The sequence below is a fragment of the Ranitomeya variabilis genome, chromosome 2 (assembly GCF_051348905.1).
Source record: "Ranitomeya variabilis isolate aRanVar5 chromosome 2, aRanVar5.hap1, whole genome shotgun sequence".
Taxonomy (NCBI): Eukaryota; Metazoa; Chordata; class Amphibia; order Anura; family Dendrobatidae; genus Ranitomeya; species Ranitomeya variabilis.
The window spans coordinates 165,195,583-165,216,448 of record NC_135233.1 but is presented as its reverse complement, the minus strand read 5'-3'; the positions used below and the strand labels follow the sequence as shown (position 1 = coordinate 165,216,448).

Sequence of the window (20,866 nt, the reverse complement as noted above, 5' to 3'; positions counted from 1 at the left end):
CTGCTGCCAGCTGGTCGGTCCCCGCACTTACCTTGTGCGATGGGACCGATGCTCCATCCACCTTCACCGTGATAGGGAGAGGGTGGAGAGCTACTGCCGCCATGTATCAGCCACTATATTCAGTGGTGGTGCAGTGGGCGGCTGCGCGGACGCCCTGTCAATTTGTCCGGCTGTGCCCTGGCTCCAGGAGACTTAGGTGGATGATTAGTCCCCATGGTCGCCTGAGAAGGATGGAAGGAGATCGGGACGCTAGGGAACCGTCGCCACACTGAAAGGTGAGCCAGGGCTGGCATCCATCGTTGCGGGAAAGGATACAGGAGGAACGCTCCGTGTACTTGCCCGTTGTTGGTGCGGGAGAGATCAGAGCTAAAAAATTTGCCTGTCGCTCCCTTCTTTCCATTAAATCAAAAACAAAAAATTGGTGGGGTCCTGAGGACCCAAGTGCCTCCTGAGACACTAAGTAAGAACTGGCTCTGGATTGTCCAGCCTGTGGGTGTATACTGCAGGGGAGGAGTTAATCTTTTGTGTGTGTTTAACTTAGTGTCCTCCTGGTGGCAGCAGCATAACACCCATTCGTCCTGTGTCCCCCAATGATACGTAGGAGAAATTCAAAGGGGCCTGAATACTTTCTGTACCCACTGTACATTCAGCTGTTTCCTGCATTTCCACTCATTGTAACTACCGACTTGTTTGATGCCAGTCCCCACATTACACTCCTGGGTACCCAGCACCAGTCCCCCATTACACTCTTGGGCTCGCAGAATCAGTCCCCCCCATTACACCTCTGGGCCCCTAGCACCAGTCCCCTCATTACACTCCAGGGCCCACAGCATCGGTCCCCTCATTACACCACTGGGCGCCCCCCAGCACCAGGTTCCCCATTACACTCCTGAGCATTTTCAGTGACATGTAAGAGAGAGAGAGTGGGAGCATCAAAATGTAACACCCATCAAAGGATAATAACTAGTCATGAGCAAGTGTACTCGTTGCTCGGGTGGTCTCCGAGTATTTATGACTGCTCGGAGATTAAGTGTCCGCTGCCTCAGCGGCATGATTTACAGCTGATAGACAGCTTGAATACATGTGGGGATTCCCTAGCAACCAGGCAACCCCCATATGTAGTCAGGCTGGCTAGCAGCCGTAAATCATGCAGCTGAGGCGACGAAAACTAAATCTCCGAGCATTAACAAATACTCGGAGACCAACCGAGCAACGAGTATACTCGCTCATTACTTATCATAACCACATTTATCTTCTCCAGGCTTCCAGTCCTGATATACATTGTACTTCAGTGCAGAGTAACCACCCAGCACCAATGCCCCCATTACACTACGGGTTACCAGCACCCCCATTACACTCTTGGGCCCCCAGCACCAGTCCACTCCTGTGCCCCCAGCACGAGTCCCTCATTACACTCCTGTGCTCCCAGCACCAGTCCCCCATTACACTCCTGGGCCCCCAGCACCAGTCCCCCATTACACTCCTGTGCCCCCAGCACCAGTCCCCCATTACACTCCTGTGCCCCTAGCACCAGTCCCCCATTACACTCCTGTGCCCCCAGCACCAGTCCCCCATTACACTCCTGTGCCCCCAGCACCAGTCCCCCATTACACTCCTGTGCCCCCAGCACCAGTCCCCCATTACACTCCTCAGCCCCCAGCACCAGTCCCCCATTACACTCCTGGGCCCCCAGCACCAGTCCCCCATTACACTCCTCAGCCCCCAGCACCATTCCCCCATTACACTCCTGTGCCCCCAGCACCAGTCCCCCATTACACTCCTGTGCCCCCAGCACCAGTCCCCCATTACACTCCTGTGCCCCCAGCACCAGTCCCCCATTACACTCCTGTGCCCCCAGCACCAGTCCCCCATTACACTCCTGTGCCCCCGGCACCAGTCCCCCATTACACTCCTCAGCCCCCAGCACCAGTCCCCCATTACACTCCTGTGCCCCCAGCACCAGTCCCCCATTACACTCCTGGGCCCCCAGCACCAGTCCCCCATTACACTCCTGTGCCCCCAGCACCAGTCCCCCATTACACTCCTGTGCCCCCAGCACCAGTCCCCCATTACACTCCTGTGCCCCCAGCACCAGTCCCCCATTACACTCCTGTGCCCCCGGCACCAGTCCCCCATTACACTCCTCAGCCCCCAGCACCAGTCCCCCATTACACTCCTGTGCCCCCAGCACCAGTCCCCCATTACACTCCTGTGCCCCCAGCACCAGTCCCCCATTACACTCCTGTGCCCCCAGCACCAGTCCCCCATTACACTCCTGTGCCCCCAGCACCAGTCCCCCATTACACTCCTGTGCCCCCGGCACCAGTCCCCCATTACACTCCTCAGCCCCCAGCACCAGTCCCCCATTACACTCCTGTGCCCCCAGCACCAGTCCCCCATTACACTCCTGGGCCCCCAGCACCAGTCCCCCATTACACTCCTGTGCCCCCAGCACCAGTCCCCCATTACACTCCTGTGCCCCCAGCACCAGTCCCCCATTACACTCCTGTGCCCCCAGCACCAGTCCCCCATTACACTCCTGTGCCCCCGGCACCAGTCCCCCATTACACTCCTCAGCCCCCAGCACCAGTCCCCCATTACACTCCTGTGCCCCCAGCACCAGTCCCCCATTACACTCCTGTGCCCCCGGCACCAGTCCCCCATTACACTCCTCAGCCCCCAGCACCAGTCCCCCATTACACTCCTGTGCCCCCAGCACCAGTCCCCCATTACACTCCTGTGCCCCCAGCACCAGTCCCCCATTACACTCCTGGGCCCCCAGCACCAGTCCCCCATTACACTCCTGTGCCCCCAGCACCACCTCTTGTACCTACACTCCAGCACACAACCTGTTAGTTCACACTCGGGCTGGGGCACGGACCGTGCATTCCCCGTACAGCCAGGACCCCGGTCCTTCCCGCAGCCATCACTGCCCCATGTAGCAGCCCTGCCACACAGCCACCTCCCACAGCGGCGACCGCATCTCCGGAGAAGCGTACACTACACCTCCGGTCTGTAGGGGGCGCACATCACGTAACGAAAAGTGCTGAGAAATGTCACGTGACTGCTGAGAAGCACGTGACCGCTCCATCCCCTCACACTTGGCGGGGTAGCTACTTTCCCGTCTCTGGGTTCAGCAGCCGGTATCACAGGTTGCTGCTGGTCTCTGTGGTGTCTTCACATGAGCCGGGCTGTAAAGCGGCTGGACTGAGCACAAACGTAAAGTGCGGTGCTGCTGGTGTCGCGGTCTGTGCCCGGTGACAGCTCGGTGCTACACCGCCAAATTCCTCCAGCGAGCGTTGGTGAGCAGTGTGCCGTGCTGGTTTCCCCCTCTTGTAGAAATAATGTGGATATTGGGACCCCATGTCGCACATCTATGAAGAGAGGCAGACAATGATTGCAGCAGGGGATTTGCAGGAGTTTGTACCTTCTGGCCGAGACCACAGCAAGCAGCATCCTAATGCCCTGAACCTCCAGCTCCGGCAGCTGCAGCCGGCCACCGAGCTCTGGTCCTCGGACGGGGCGGCAGGACTGGTGGGATCCCTGCGGGACGTGACGATCCACGAGAAGAGCAAGGTACTCTGGGTGTGAGGGGAGCGGCAAGGGAGCCGGGTGGTCGTGGGTCATCATGTACCCGCCGGTAGTGTGCCACGTAGTGATTGTCACCAGGTGCCCCCCTCCGGTAGTGTGCCACGTAGTGATTGTCACCACGTGCTCCCCTCCGGTAGTGTGCCACGTAGTGATTGTCACCAGGTGCCCCCCTCCGGTAGTGTGCCACGTAGTGATTGTCACCAGGTGCCCCCCGCCGGTAGTGTGCCACGTAGTGATTGTCACCAGGTGCCCCCCTCCGGTAGTGTGCCACGTAGTGATTGTCACCAGGTGCCCCCCGCCGGTAGTGTGCCACGTAGTGATTGTCACCTGGTGCCCCCCTCCGGTAATGTGCCACGTAGTGATTGTCACCAGGTGCCCCCCGCCGGTAGTGTGCCACGTAGTGATTGTCACCAGGTGCCCCCCTCCGGTAGTGTGCCACGTAGTGATTGTCACCACGTGCTCCCCTCCGGTAGTGTGCCACGTAGTGATTGTCACCACGTGCTCCCCTCCGGTAGTGTGCCACGTAGTGATTGTCACCAGGTGCCCCCCGCCGGTAGTGTGCCACGTAGTGATTGTCACCTGGTGCCCCCCTCCGGTAATGTGCCATGTAGTGATTGTCACCAGGTGCCCCCCGCCGGTAGTGTGCCACGTAGTGATTGTCACCTGGTGCCCCCCTCCGGTAATGTGCCACGTAGTGATTGTCACCTGGTGCCCCCCTCCGGTAGTGTGCCACGTAGTGATTGTCACCTGGTGCCCCCCTCCGGTAATGTGCCACGTAGTGATTGTCACCTGGTGCCCCCCTCCGGTAATGTGCCACGTAGTGATTGTCACCTGGTGCCCCCCTCCGGTAATGTGCCACGTAGTGATTGTCACCTGGTGCCCCCCTCCGGTAATGTGCCACGTAGTGATTGTCACAATAAAGTCCTTTATTTGAAATAAAAAAAACACACTGTTACTTCTTTTTTATTTTAGAACAACAAACACAGTTAAAGCACCCATTCCATTGAACCCCTCGCCTCCTGCAATAAAACAAAAATAGAAAGCAATCATACACCTCACCTGTCACCATGCCGTAATCCATGTTTAGGGGATAAACCGTTTTCAACCTGGACGGTGCCAAGATGACTGTCCAGGCTGAAAACCACTAGAGAATAACCACAACATCAATGACTAGCGGTGATATCATCGGAGTTGCCGCAGGTCCCAGCCGGGCCAATGAACTGCGGTGACCTGAGTCAGATCACCGCTAGCACCGTGAGAAAGTCTCACGGTTCAGTGCTGATCTCATTGAGGTCACCGCAGATTGCAGCAAAGGTCAACAAATACTAAACAATAGTGATTACTGAGTGAATGTGCTCGGATAGCGTGTTATCTAATCATGCTCAGGTGTTTATTTTACTCACTTATATAGCGCCATTAATTCCAAGTATCTTGGGCATCATCGAATAATATGTTTGAGTCCCTGCGGCTCCATGTTTTGCGGCTGTTAGGCAATCCTCAGACTCCAACATATTATTTGAGCACACCCACGATACTCAGATAACATGTTATCCAAGCACGTTTGCTCATCACTACTGAACAACCAGGGCAGCATGTTGGCTCAGTGGTTAGCACTGCAGCCTTGCAGAACTGGGGTCCTGGGTTCTAATCCCACCAAGGACAACATCTGCAAAGAGTTTGTATGTTCTCTCTATTATTGCATGGGTTTCCTCCAGGTTCTCCGGTTTCCTCCCACACTTCAAAGACATATTGTGTGCCCCAGTGTGGACAGTGATGATGATGTCTGTAAAGCGCTAAGGAATAGTCCAGAGCCTCTCACCTAGCCAAATCAGTTCTCATGCTTCGCACTGACGAGGGCCAACAGTCCGAAACACCGTGTCTGCGAATTGAGATACTGATTTGGCTTTTATCCTAAGTCATATTACACGACTCGTTAAAGGGTTGATTGTGACTTGTAGCATCGCTACTTCCAACAGGTGGCGCTATAGAGTTAAGTCCTCTTTTTCTCAGAAGAGGCAATTTGCATAAGGAATATGTTAGCGCTATATAAGCAATGCATAAAAATAATAAAACCATAACCTCTATATATCATGAATGAATCAAGACATATTACATCAGGCTTATGTCCCTGTAATGGCTGAAAGCTTTTGCAAAAATTTGGCTGGACAGCCCAGATCTGTCCCAAGAATAGTCATCCAGCCCTGGGCAATCCCTTTATACATACAGTGTAGTTTTCTGCATTCTGTGTATGCTAGTGAAGTACTGCTGATTTTGATTTTAGCTTTCTGTCTTAAGTTTTTTCTTCTATTTTTCTATGGTCCCCAGGAAAATTGGCAATTAAGGAAAGGTGTTGGTGACCCTAGTAAAGATGTGGAGTATGATGAAGAGCTTTATGTTGCTGGGAACATGGTCATTTGGAGCAAAGGGAGTAAAATCCATGCATCTGCGGTGTATAAAGCTTTTACAGTTGACAGCCCGGTCGTTCAGGTATGTTACAGTGGTATTGCATCTAGCTATGTGTAAAAATGTTATTGATCGGCGAGCCAAGGCTAGGCTCACACACTTGCATTGGAGTTTCTTTTAGGAGGCTCCGTAACATACTACTCCTTTTTTTTTTTCTGTTAAAATAGTGGTCTCCTCAACATAAACTAGTGATGAATGGGGTCCATCTGGCATCATTTGTATCCATCATAGGACTGAGACATTTCTTGCAGAAGTTCATTTAACAAAACTGAAAAAATGCCATGCGAACACTAGTGTGAACCTAGCCTTAGATGTTTGAATTTGTGGGTTATAGCTAGATCGACAATAAGTAAATCTGTTTTTCCATGTTGGTTGATTTGTGGGATATATATTTTTTTTTTTCTTCTATGCTAAAATTGAAATCTGATCCAAAAGTTGAAATCTTTTAAATCTGATGCCAGTTTTAGCAACCTTAAAAACCCTTTGGTTCTGGAGGAAGAAGCAGCACTACCTCTGTTGTCAGGTAACACAATCTCCCATTAGCTTTATGTCATCATGTTCAACCAGGCATCACTGGTGGAAGACAGACAATGGAAATGTGAATATATTGCATGTATTTTAACCTTATTATTTTTATCACAGGATAGGTATATCTATCATATAGAATATGTAAAGGGAACCTTTCACCAAATTTTTAATGTTGAACTGGACACACGCTCTAGTAGTGGCTGTAGAACACAATTAAAGCATCACTCCAGTACTATTTTTGTTTTTTCATCGCTGCAGTGGTGCTACTGTTCTAAGTTCCTTGAGCCTAGTCTTTTACTTACCAGCTGCTGTCTTCATCTCTTCCCAGCACCTCTCTGGTCCCGCACCACCATCTTGTGACCACAACTTCTGACTAACCAGACGTCAGAGCTAATGGTCACAGCAGTTCTCAATGTAAGTCTGAGAACCTCATCCTGGCCTTGTTCTGGCTCTCATAGACTTCATAGACTTACATTGATTCATGATTTCCAGAACGCTCCAGCAGGTCACTAGCGGCAGGGAGTAGCACCACTCCAGTGCTGCAATAACAACCCCCCCCAAAAAAAACAAACAAAAAAACAAACAAACACAGGAACATCAAACTTTTTTTTTTTTTTGCTTTTAGTTTTGCCTTTCTTTTGTGGAGACAATCAAATCAGGGAGGGTGAACATATGTTGTTTTTTTTCTTTCAAACTGCAGTTGTGGAACATGAATTTTCTGGAAGGGAAAATTCCTTTAAAGGGAACCTGTCACCAGGTTTGGCCGATATGAACTAAGGCCACCACTTTCGCTGCTGATATACAGCATATTCTATAATGCTATGTATCTGCCCCAACCCGACCTGCAAGAGAAGAAAAATAACTTTTAATATACTCACCTGCTGGGCAGTCTTGTCCGAGGGGTGTCGTTCTTCTTGGTCTGGCGCCTCACATTTTAGAAGAAAGAGGAAGGCCAGATGAAGATGGGAGGCACCGGACCAAGACCTGCACCACCCATAGGACCAGAACGGCAGGTGAGTATAATAAGTTATTTTTCTTCTCGTACAGGTCGGGTTGGGGGCAGATGTACAGCATTATAGAATGCTGTATAAAATCCCTGAAAGGTGGTGGCCGTAACTTCATATCGGCCAAACCTGGTGACAGGTTCCCTTTAACCAATTTTCATATGTTGTACCTAAATAGTTTTTTTTTTCTTTTTTTGCAGGCTCTCTGGTGTGACTTTACTGTAATTGGTAATAAATCAGAAAATGAAGAATGTAAGTTGTAGCATTAAAGCATAAATATTGACCTAGTATATATGTTGGCTCTTCTTCTTGAGCGGGTGTTCTATTAGTGATGAGCGAACATTCTTGGATAAGGTTTTATCTGAGCATGCTTGGGTACTAACCTAGTCTTGGGTGTGCTAGAAAGATACGCAGAGAAATGCAGCTGCAGGGACGCGAATATAGATTTTGAGCACGCCGAATACACTGTTAGCACACAAGCATGCTTGGATAATACCTTCTCCGAGCACGTTCGCTCGTCACTATTGTTTATTTTTCAGAATTGTGTTCCAAGCGTATGCTACTCTTTCAGTAAAATAATTCTGACGCTGCTTCTGCTTTGTGTAGTATAGATAATGTTTTATTTTTTATTATTTCTATTTTTTTTTATCTGTTAACAAAAAAGGCCTAATTTTAAGACCCTGGACACCAGCAGTTTTTCAGCTTTTTTGTTTGGCGCGGACTACACAGCACAATGCCTGGGTTATATAGTCACTTTATTCTAGTGCAGGCAGATGTATTCACACCACAGAATTGTTTCACAAATATCTAAGGGAAAATCTGTTCCATCCGTCTGAATGGTTGGCCTTTCCTCACACAGAGGATTGGGACAGTCTCAGGTTTCTGCTACAAATCTGCTTTGTGTTTTATTCCCTCTCTGGGCTATTCAGACCTAATCTTGGGATATATGTTTGTTAAACACTTCCGGGACTCGTAGGGAAAGACTGTGTGTTTCCCAATCCTTGTCCCTTAGTAAAAAAACAAGAAAATGGCCGCTCCTCCACTTGACAGTGAAGAGATGTTGTAAAATGCAAACAGTGCAGTGTGAGAAGGGGTCACAGTGTTAGGCCTTTGCGCCTACTTCTAAATCTATTGTACTATTTCTTAGGTGAAGATAAAGTAGAGAAATGTATCTGTATCCTGCAGCGCTCCTGTATCAACGTCCACAACACGGAAGGGAAAGATTATATCGCCCCACTGCCTTTTCAGGTAGGGGAAATGTTTTTTGTGATTAGATAAAGTGATTTTCCGGTCTGAATATTTCTAGTATGCAATTATAATTACTAAGTGGTAGGATATACCTTTTATAGAGATCATAGCTATAGCAGATTCCTCGATTTCAAGGGTGCAAAGCTGTTCTAAAGAGGACCTGTTATCTGATTTATGCTGCCTAAAGCACGTTATTGCATCCATGTATGTTTTACTTGCGAATGCCAAAATTTGAGATAAAACATATTTAGGAAAGCTGTCTGGGGATTATGCGTCTCCGCTGACTAGCCCATGGTCGGGCCCTGGCCTTCCCGACCAGGACTTCCTTTGTTGGGTGCAGTTGTATAGAGCTGGCTCAGGATCTGCGGCTGCTTCACACACAGCAGGCTTCACCTGTGTTTTACAGTTTGCATTTACATAGAACAGCAGCATACTCTTAAATGCCATTGTCAATGACTAGGGCATTTAAGGCAAACAATCTGGGTGGCGTGCTGTGTCGGGAGCCTGGTGGATGCCATCGGATTGCAGGAGGTTGCTGATGATGGGAATCCATGCCAACCTTAGGCCTGCATAAGGCCCCCATGCTACGATTCTGGTACTTGTGTGAAGTCCAACCACAGGCTGAGTGTAATAGGTGACCATCATGTTTCCTATATACTGCAGTATTGCAGTACACAGAACAAGCTATCATACATTCAAGTCCCTAAAGTGGACTACAAAGTGAAGTGCATGTAAAAATACAAACATATAAAAAAAGCTCTACCAGTTTGCTATCGTCATTCTTAGGGTAGGTTCACACTGGGCGTTTTGGCTGCATTTTTTTTCTGCAGCAAAAAACCCTGATTTCTTGGCTGGAAAGAAGCTGCGGCAAAAACGCATGTTTTGTTGCATATTTTTCACTCATTTTGGGGGATAACTTGTGTCTCTTTGTGCATGCTAATAAAGTTGAGTGCCCCCAGAGAAAAAAAACTATTTACTGTAGAACCATACCTCTACATCCTTTGAAAAGCCGACACTTCATTTGCCGTGTACGGTAAAATCACACTGACAAGTTAGAATAGATATATACACAAAGAATAGATAGATATAATGATGTCAGTGGCACACACATGTGTAATATACATACAGGTGCTTCTCACAATTAAAATGTCATCAAACAGTTAATTTATTTCAGTTCTTCAATACAAAAAGTGAAATTCATATATTATAGAATCATTACAGAGAGATCTATTTCAACTGTTTATATCTGTTAATGTTGATGATTTTGGCTTACAGCCAATGAAAACCCAAAAGTCATTATCTCAGTAAATAAGAATACTTTATAACACCAGCTTGAAAAATTATTTTAAAATCCAAACTGTTGGCCTACTGAAATGTATGTTCTGTAAATGCACTCAATACTTGGTTGAGACTCCTTTTGCATCAATTACTGCATCAATGCGGCGTAGCATAGAGGTGATCAGTCTGTGGCAGTGCTGAGGTGTTTTGGAAGCCCAGGTTGCTTTGATAGCAGCATTCAGCTCATCTGCATTGTTGGGTTTGGTGTCTCTCATTTTCCTCTTGACAATACCCCATAGATTCTCTGTGGGGTTAAGGTCAGGCGAGTTTGCTGGCCAATCAAGCACAGTGATACTATTGTCTTTAAACCAGGTATTGGTACTTTTGGCAGTGTGGACAGGTGCCAAGTCCTGCTGGAGAATGAAATTTCCATCTCCAGAAAGCTTGTCGGCAGAGGGAAGCATAAAGTGCTCTAAAATCTCCTAGTGGACGGTTGCACTGACTTTGGTCTTAAAACACAGAGGACCTACACCAGCAGATGACATGGCTCACCAAACGATCACTGATTATGGAAACTTCACACTACACCTCATGCAGCTTGGATTGTGGCCTCTCCACTCTTCCTCCAGACTCTGGGACCTTGATTTCCAAATGAAATGCAGAATTTACTTTCATCTGAAAACAAACACATTGGAACACTGAGCAACAGTTCAGTTCTTTTTTCTCCTTGGCCCAGGTAAGACGCTTCTGGCGTTGTCTATTGGTCATGAGTGGCTTGACACAAGGAATGTGATACTTGTAGCCCATGTTCTGGATATGTCTGTGTGTGGTGGCTCTTGAAGCAATGACTCCAGCAGCAGTCCACTCCTTGTGAATCTCCTCTAAATTTTTGAATGGCCTTTTCTTAACAATCCTTTCAAGGCTTCAGTAATCCCAGTTGCTTGTGCACCTTTTTCTACAACACTTTTTCCTTCCACTCAACCTTCCATTAACCCCTTTCTGACATCTGACGTACTATCCCGTCGAGGTGGGGTGGGCCCGTATGACCACCGACGGGATAGTACGTCATACGCGATCGGCCGCGCTCACGGGGGGAGCGCGGCCGATCGCGGCCGGGTGTCAACTGCATATCGCAGCTGACATCCGGCACTATGTGCCAGGAGCGGTCGCGGACCGCCCCCGGCACATTAACCCCCGCACACCGCGATCAAACATGATCGCGGTGTACCGGCGGTATAGGGAAGCATCGCGCAGGGAGGGGGCTCCCTGCGGGCTTCCCTGAGACCCCCGCAGCAACGCGATGTGATCGCGTTGCTCCGAGGGTCTCCTACCTCCCTCCTCGCCGCAGGTCCCGGATCCAAGATGGCCGCGGCATCCGGGTCCTGCAGGGAGGGAGGTGGCTTACCGAGTGCCTGCTCAGAGCAGGCGCTGGTAAGCCTGCAGCCCTGCACAGCAGATCGCCAATCTGACAGAGTGCTGTGCACACTCTCAGATCAACGATCTGTAATGTCCCCCCCTGGGACAAAGTAAAAAAGTTAAAAAAATTTTTTCCCACATGTGTAAAAAAATAAATAAAAAATAAATTCCTAAATAAAGAAAAAAAAAAAAATATTGTTCCCATAAATACATTTCTTTATCTAAATAAAAAACAAAAACAATAAAAGTACACATATTTAGTATCGCCGCGTCCGTAACGACCCGACCTATAAAACTGTCCCACTAGTTAACCCCTTCAGTAAACACCGTGAGAAAAAAAAAAAAAACGAGGCAAAAAACAACGCTTTATTACCATACCGCCGAACAAAAAGTGGAATAACACGCGATCAAAAAGACAGATATAAATAACCATGGTACCGCTGAAAACGTCATCTTGTCCCGCAAAAAACGAGCCACCACACAGCATCATCAGCAAAAAAATAAAAAAGTTATAGTCCTGAGAATAAAGCGATACCAAAATAATTATTTTTTCTATAAAATAGCTTTTATCGTATAAAAGCGCCAAAACATAAAAAAATGATATAAATGAGGTATCGCTGTAATCGTACTGAACCGAAGAATAAAACTGCTTTATCAATTTTACCAAACGCGGAACGGTATAAACGCCTCCCCCAAAAGAAATTCATGAAAAGCTGGTTTTTGATCATTCTGCCTCACAAAAATCGGAATAAAAAGCGATCAAAAAATGTCATGTGCCCGAAAATGTTACCAATAAAAACGTCAACTCGTCCCGCAAAAAACAAGACCTCACATGACTCTGTGGACTCAAATATGGAAAAATTATAGCTTTCAAAATGTGGTAACGCAAAAAATATTTTTTGCAATAAAAAGCGTCTTTCAGTGTGTGACGGCTGCCAATCATAAAAATCCGCTAAATAACCCGCTATAAAAGTAAATGAAACCCCCCTTCATCAACCCCTTAGTTAGGGGAAAAAAAAATGTATTTATTTCCATTTTCCCATTAGGGTTAGGGCTAGGGTTAGGGTTAGGGCTAGGGTTAGGGCTAGGGTTATTGCTAGGGCTAGGGCTAGGGTTAGGGCTAGGGTTATTGCTAGGGTTAGGGCTAGGGTTAGGGTTATTGCTAAGGTTAGGGCTAGGGTTAGGGCTAGGGTTATTGCTAGGGTTAGGGCTAGGGTTAGGGTTATTGCTAGGGTTAGGGCGAGGGTTAGGGCGAGGGTTAGGGCTAGGGTTAAGGCTACAGTTAGGGTTGGGGCTAAAGTTAGGGTTAGGGTTTGGATTACATTTACGATTGGGAATAGGGTTGGGATTAGGGTTAGGGGTGTGTCAGGGTTAGGGGTGTGGTTAGGGTTACCGTTTGGATTGGGGTAAGGGGTGTGTTTGGATTAGGGTTTCAGTTATAATTGGGGGGTTTCCACTGTTTAGGCACATCAGGGGCTCTCCAAACGGGACATGGCATCCGATCTCAATTCCAGACAATTCTGCGTTGAAAAAGTAAAACAGTGCTCCTTCCCTTCAGAGCTCTCCCGTGTACCCAAACAGGGGTTTACCCCAACATATGGGGTATCGGCGTACTCAGGACAAATTGGACAACATCTTTTGGGGTCCAATTTCTCCTGTTACCCTTGGGAAAATACAAAACTGGGGGCTAAAAAATAAGTTTTGTGGGAAAAAAAAGATTTTTTATTTTTACGGCTCTGCGTTGTAAACTGTAGTGAAACACTTGGGGGTTCAAAGTTTTCACAACACATCTAGATAAGTTCCTAGGGAGGTCTAGTTTCCAATTTGGGGTCACTTGTGGGGGGTTTCTACTGTTTGGGTACATCAGGGGCTCTGCAAATGCAACGTGACGCCTGCAGACCAATCCATTTAAGTCTGCATTCCAAATGGCGCTCCTTCCCTTCCGAGCTCTGTCATGCGCCCAAACAGTGCTTCCCCCCCACATATGGGGTATCGGCGTACTCAGGACAAATTGGACAACAACTTTTGGGGTCCAATTTATTATGTTACCCTTGTAAAAATACAAAGCTGGGGGCTAAAAAATCATTTCTGTGAAAAAAAAGAGGAATTTTTATTTTCACGGCTTTGCGTTATAAACTGTACTGAAACACTTGGGGGTTCAAAGCTCTCAAAACACATCTAGATAAGTTCCTTAGGGGGTCTACTTTCCAAAATGGTGTCACTTGTGGGGGGTTTTAATGTTTAGGCACATCAGGGTCTCTCCAAACGCAACATGGCGTCCCATCTTAATTCCAGTCAATTTTGCATTGAAAAGTAAAATAGCGCTCCTTCCCTTCCGAGCTCTGCTATGCGCCCAAACAGTGGTTTACCCCCACATATGGGGTATCGTCGTACTCAGGACAAATTGCACAACAACTTTTGTGGTCTAATTTCTTCTCTTACTCTTGGTAAAATAAAAAAAATGGGGGCGAAAAGATCATTTTCGTGAAAAAATATGATTTTTTTTTTTACGGCTCTGCATTATAAACTTCTGTGAAGCACTTGTTGGGTCAAAGTGCTCAACACACATCTAGATAAGTTCCTTAGGGGGTCTACTTTCCAAAATGGTGTCACTTGTGGGGGGTTTCAATGTTTCGGCACATCAGGGGCTCTCCAAACGCAACATGGCGTCCCATCTCAATTCCAGTCAATTTTGCATTGAAAAGTCAAATGGCGCTCCTTCCCTTCTGAGCTCTGCCCTGCGCCCAAACAATGGTTTAAACCCACATATGGGGTATCGTTGTACTCAGGACAAATTGCACAACAACTTTTGTGGTCTAATTTCTTCTCTTACTCTTGGTAAAATAAAAAAAATGGGGGCGAAAAGATCATTTTCGTGAAAAAATATGATTTTTTTTTTTTTTTACGGCTCTGCATTATAAACTTCTGTGAAGCACTTGTTGGGTCAAAGTGCTCACCACACATCTAGATAAGTTCCTTAGGGGGTCTACTTTCCAAAATGGTGTCACTTGTGGGGGGTTTCAATGTTTAGGCACATCAGGGGCTCTCCAAACGCAACATGGCGTCCCATGTCAATTCCAGTCAATTTTGCATTGAAAAGTCAAATGGCGCTCCTTTCCTTCCGAGCTCTGCCATGCGCCCAAACAGTGGTTTACCCCCACATTTGGGGTACTAGCGTACTCAGGACAAATTGTACAACAACTTTTGGGGTCCATTTTCTCCTGTTACCCTTGGTAAAATAAAACAAATTGGAGCTGAAATAAATTTTGTGTAAAAAAATAAAAAAAATAAAAAAAAAATAAAAATGAACATTTAACTTTTTTTCAAACATTCCAAAAATTCCTGTGAAACATCTGAAGGGTTAATAAATTTCTTGAATGTGGTTTTGAGCACCTTGAGGGGTGCAGTTTTTAGAATGGTGTCACACTTGGGTATTTTCTGTCATATAGACCCCTCAAAATGACTTCAAATGAGATGTGGTCCCTGAAAAAAAATGGTGTTGTAAAAATGAGAAATTGCTGGTCAATTTTTAACCCTTATAACTCAATAACAAAAAAAAAATTTGGTTCCAAAATTGTGCTGATGTAAAGTAGACATGTGGGAAATGTTACTTATTAAGTATTTTGCGTGACATGTCTGTGATTTAAGGGCATAAAAATTCAAAGTTGGAAAATTGTGAAATTTTCAAAATTTTCGCCAAATATCCGTTTTTTTAACAAATAAATGCAAGTTATATCGAAGAAATTTTACCACTATCATGAAGTACAATATGTCACGAGAAAACAATGTCAGAATCGCCAAGATCCGTTGAAGCGTTCCAGAGTTCTAACCTCATAAAGGGACAGTGGTCAGAATTGTAAAAATTGGCCTGGTCATTAACGTGCAAACCACCCTTGGGGGTGAAGGGGTTAATATGCTTGGATACAGCACTCTGAACAGCCAGCTTCTTTAGCAATGACATTTTGTGGCTTACCCTCCTTGTGGAGTGTGTCAATGACTGCCTTCTGAACATCTGTACAGTCCACAGTCTTCCCCATGATTGTGGAACCTACTGAAACAGACTTACGGACCTTTTTAAATGCTCAGAAAGCCTTTTAGGTGTTTTTTGGTAAAAATTCTAATTTACTGAGATAATGACTTTTGGGTTTTCATTGGCTGCAAGCCATAATCATCAACATTAACAGAAATAAACAATTGAAGTAGATCACTCTGTTTATAATGACTCTATATGAGTTTCACTTTGTTCACTTTATGTACTGACGAACTGAAATAAAGTTTTAGATGACACTGTAGTTTTGTAAGAAGCAACTGTGTTTGTGTGTGTATATGTAAGAGATATATATATATATATATATATATATATATATATATATATATATATATATATATATATATATATATATAATATATTTTATATTTACACACCTATCTACCTACCTACCTCTGGCAAAAATTAAGAGGCCACCACATCAAAACCCTGTCCTGGGCAGCCCAATCTCCAGACCTGAACCCCATTTAAAGCCTCTGGAATGTAATCAAGAGGATGATGGATAGTCACGAGCCGTCAAACAACAACTACTTAAATTTTTGCGCCAGAAGCAGTGTGAAAGACTGGTGGAAAGCATGCCAGGACGCATGAAAGCTGTGATTAAAAATCATGGTTATTCCACAAAATATTGATTTCTGAACTCTTCCTGAGTTAAAACATTAGTATTGTTATTTCTAAATGATTATGAACTTGTTTTCTTTGCAATATTTGAGGTCTGAAAGCACTGGTGTTTTTTATATTTTGACCATTTTTATTTGTCAGAAAAAAATACAAAATTTATTGCTTGGAAATTCGGGGACACGGTGTGAGAAGTTTATAGAATAAAAGAAAAATTTACATTTTACTCAAAAATATACCTATAAAGAGAAAAATCAGACGAACTGAACATTTTACAGTGGTCTCTTAATTTTTGACAGAGGTGTGTGTGTGTGTGTATATATATATATATATATATATATATATATATATATATATATATATATATATATATATATATATATATATATATATATATATATATATACACAAAGAGTTTAGGAGTGATAAGGTTAGAATTTTTTTGTTTGTCATTTAAACTCATTGATGGTGATGTGTGTCAGGGCTCTTTATATCACTGAAAGCAATTGCAGATACCTGTGCAAATTAGTTTGGCAGGTGTGTCCAAATAAAGGCAAGACTACTTAAGAAGGCTGTTCCACATTATTAAGCAGCCTACATTTTTTGCCAAAATGGGAAAGAAAAAGGATGTGTCAGCTGCTGAGAAGCAACAAATTGTGGAGTATTTAGGTCAAGGCATGACTACAATCAACATTGCCAAGACACTTCATCGTGATCATCGCACAATCAAGAAGTATGTAGCTGATTCCCAGCACACACGTGTACATGCTGATAAGGAAAAATTGAGGACTATTTCCAACAGGCAAATGCGTAAGGTTAAAAGAGCAGCTGCAAAAATGCCTTGTCATAGCAGCAGACAAGTTTTTGAAGCCTCTGGTGCCTCCAACGTCCCCAGAACAACAAGATGCAGGGTCCTTCAGAGGTTTGCAGCTGTGCGTAAGCCATCCTGTCGACCACCTCTATCCACTGCACACAAGCAGAAACGGCTCCAGTGGGCCAAACGATACATGAAGACTGACTTCCAAACTGTTTTGTTCACCGATGAGTGCCGTGCAACGCTCGATGGTCCAGATGGATGGAGTGGAGGATGGCTGGTTGATGGACACCCCATGAAAACATGGCTAAGGCGCCAACAAGGAGGAGGTGGAGTAATGTTTTGGGCTGGAATCATGGGGAGAGATTGTCGGCCCCTTTATGATCCCTGAAGGGGTAAAGATGAACGCCATAATCTATGTGGAGTTTCTAAAACACTTCCTGCCATGGTTCAAGAGGAAGAACCGTGCTTTTCCACAGCAAGATCATTTTCATGCATGATAATGCACCGTCTCATGCTGCAAAAAACACATCTGCATCTCTGGCTGCTATGGGCATAAAAGAGGACAAAAACTTATGGTGTGGCCACCATCTTCCCCTGACCTCAACCCCATTGAGAACCTCTGGAGCATCATCAAAAGGAGTGTCTATGATGGCGGGTGGCAGTTCACATCTAAGCAACAGCTCTGGGAGGGTATTCTGTCCACATGCAAAACAATTGAAGCAGAAACCATCCAAAAACTGACAAATTCAATGGACGAGAGAGTTCAGAAGCTTCTTTCGAACAAGGGGTCCTATGTGCAAATGTAACATCACCTAGAATAAAGTTTTCACTTGAAAACTGTTTGATTTCATTTTGTAATAAGCTGATAATGCTTATAACTTCACAATTGACCATTTTTTTGTTCAAAATATAAAAACAAAAAGGTTGAAAACTGCTGTGCATAATAATTTGGAACATGCATTTTGAGTGTTTATTTTTTTTTTAAAGATACTGTTTTCATAGGCAGTTTGTTCCAAAACATTGCAATTATACTAGAATAGTAGATGACTGGAAAATAACAATGAGTGCAATTCAGATAGGTAATTTAGAGAAAATATGAGGAAATATTATTTGCATAATAATTTGGAACACTGTGTATGTGTGTGTGTATATATACTGTGTGTATATGTGTGTATATATATATATATATATATGTGTGTGTGTGTACATGTACATATATACACACATATATATATATATATATATGTGTATATATGTACATGTCTCGTCTAAGATGGATTAAAGGGTTTCAAAGCACAAAATCATGTATTTTTACCCGAACAATCTTTATTATTAAAACCAAGGCAACCATGCCACCAAAAGTGACCAAAATAAAACAAAAACAACATCAAAACGTGTTCAACCCAATTAAAAATCTATGGGGTATAGCTAGCAGTCCCCAAAGGCCCACCTGGATACTTCCTGCCTGTCAGCGGAGGTTGACACCCTAGGGGGGAACGATATTGGCGCCCCCGCTCCACGATGACTGACCCTAGGGGCCCTAATGAACCCTACAGCCACTAATGAGACCCTCTGCCCGTGGACTAAGGGACCTCTATGTCTAGACAGGCAGATACTGTCCTAGGGAAAGCTAACACCCAAAGAAGTATATAAAAACAATCTGAAAACAACAGGAACAGAGGCCGGTGTAGTAGATAATAGATAGAAGCAGATATTAGTAACCGCTATAGGTGTCTGTTTATTAAATGCACATCCCTATCATATCAAGGGTTGAATATATTCATCTGTGTCTCAGACCTTTTCAATCAAGGATCTAATGGGATTACCAGATCAACACTCTGATATCCATGCAGCCAATGTGTCTATATACCAAGTCCGGACACCACATATATCATATAGCTCGAGCCTGGGAGAAAACAACACCAACTTGGTTCACAGTTCATATACCCCAGTAGTTTTACCACAATGATACTAACTGGTCATGCTATATGTGTGTCCAGTGACAAAATTTAGTGGCCAAAGGCCCATTACCGCCACTAATACTTATCTGCATAATGCACGACTTCCTACACCCTCTGTCCTTAGAGATTAGCGCCTCAACGCGTCTCGCCTGCCTAGGCTCATCAGGAGGCTCGATATATATATATATATATATATATATATATATATATATATATATATATATATATATATATATATATATATATATATATATATATATATATATATATATATATATATATATATATATATACACATATATATATACACACATACACACACACACACACACACACACACACACACACACACACACACACACACACACACACACACACACACATACATGGACTGTGGGGATGTTGGGTAGGAGCTGTAGGGGAGGTGGATGGGGGCAGATCCATTGTGGGGGCTATAGTCCATAGCATCATAGTTCTCTTTCTCGCAGTCTATGACATTCGCTCACATACCGCGCTGCTATCTCCACTGCTCTCTCTTCTTCTCCCAGCAGGATATATGTCTTCTCTTCCTCCTTCATGGTGATGAAGTCCGGGAAGAGATGTGAGAGTCTAATGAAGTGAGTGTCCCTCACTGCTGAGTATTTGGAGCAGTGTAGCAGGAAGTGGGTTTCGTCCTCTATGGCCTCCTGATCACAGTGTTGGCACAGTCTTTCCTCCCTGGGCTTGTAGTTCTGCCTGTGTCGGCCACATTCGATGGCCAGACTGTGGGCACTGAGTCTATATCGGCTCAGGATCTTGCGATCTCTGGGGTCCGGGAGTTTCTCCAGATATGGGGCCAGTCTGTAGTCTCTCTGTAGGCTCCGGTACATGATCAGTTTCTGTGAGCTGATGATATCATTCTTCCAGTCACTGACATACCTCTCCTGGCCTTCATCTGCCATCTTCCTGATTCTGGCTTTTGTCAGGTTGTTGTGATTGGTGTTCTGGTCCGGTTGGGTTTGGCTGGGCTGTTCCGAGGGTTCTGGTTTTTCTGTTTCACCTACATGTATCAGGGCTTTATGGTGATGGGAGCTTGGATTTCTTCTATGCAGGTGAGCCCGGAATGAGAGCGCCCTCTTTAGGACTGTTAGGTGCAGAGGGAATCTGCCCAGCTCGGCCCGACAAGCACTGTTGGAGGTGCTCCGATGGACCTGGAGAAGGTGCTTGCAGAATTCCAGGTGGAATATTTCTTTTGGACTGGAATCCCACCTTGACCAGTCTGGGTAGGTGTGAGGACCCCAGACTTCACTGCCATACAGGAGGATTGGGGCGATGATGGAGTTGGAAGATTTTAAGGCTATGTGCACACATAGCGGTTTTTACCGCGGATCCGCAGCGTTTCTGCAGCTGCGGGTCCGCAGCAGTTTCCATTGCGTTTACAGTTACATGTAAACCCTATGGAAACCGCAATCCGCTGTGCACATGCTGTGGGAAAAACAGCGCAGAAACGCAGCGGTTTACATTCCGCAGCATGTCAGTTCTTTTGTGCACAATCGCTGCGATTCTGCACACATAGGAATGCATTGATCCGCTAACTTCCCGCATGGGGCTGTGCCCACGTTGCGGGAAGTAAGCGGATAATGTGCAGATGGTACCCGGGGTGGAGGAGAGGAGACTCTCCTCCAGGCCCTGGGAACCATATCTGTGTAAAAAAAAAAGAATTAAAATAAAAAAATAATGATATACTCACCTCTCAGTGCTGCACGCGGCCATCCGGTCTCAGGTTGCTGTGCGAGCAGGACCTGCGGTGACGTCCTTCTCGCACAGCATCTTTGGAACCGGACCGCCGCGTGCAGCGCCGAGGAGATCGGGACGTCAGAGGGTGAGTATATAACCGTTTTTTATTATTTTTAAC

The 20,866-nt window shown here is 45.4% G+C and overlaps 1 protein-coding gene across 1 annotated transcript in view; it reads left to right on the top strand.

Moving 5' to 3' along the window:
• The first annotated feature begins 3,060 nt into the window (after nucleotides 1-3,060).
• Nucleotides 3,061-20,866, top strand: part of ANAPC1 (anaphase promoting complex subunit 1) — a 258,672-nt gene continuing 240,866 nt past the window's right edge. The window contains exons 1-4 of the mRNA XM_077283141.1: nucleotides 3,061-3,576; nucleotides 5,917-6,078; nucleotides 7,787-7,838; nucleotides 8,734-8,834. Of these exons, the coding sequence (XP_077139256.1) occupies nucleotides 3,364-3,576; nucleotides 5,917-6,078; nucleotides 7,787-7,838; nucleotides 8,734-8,834 (528 nt within the window). The 5' untranslated portion in view covers nucleotides 3,061-3,363. The remainder of the gene's footprint in view (nucleotides 3,577-5,916; nucleotides 6,079-7,786; nucleotides 7,839-8,733; nucleotides 8,835-20,866) is intronic.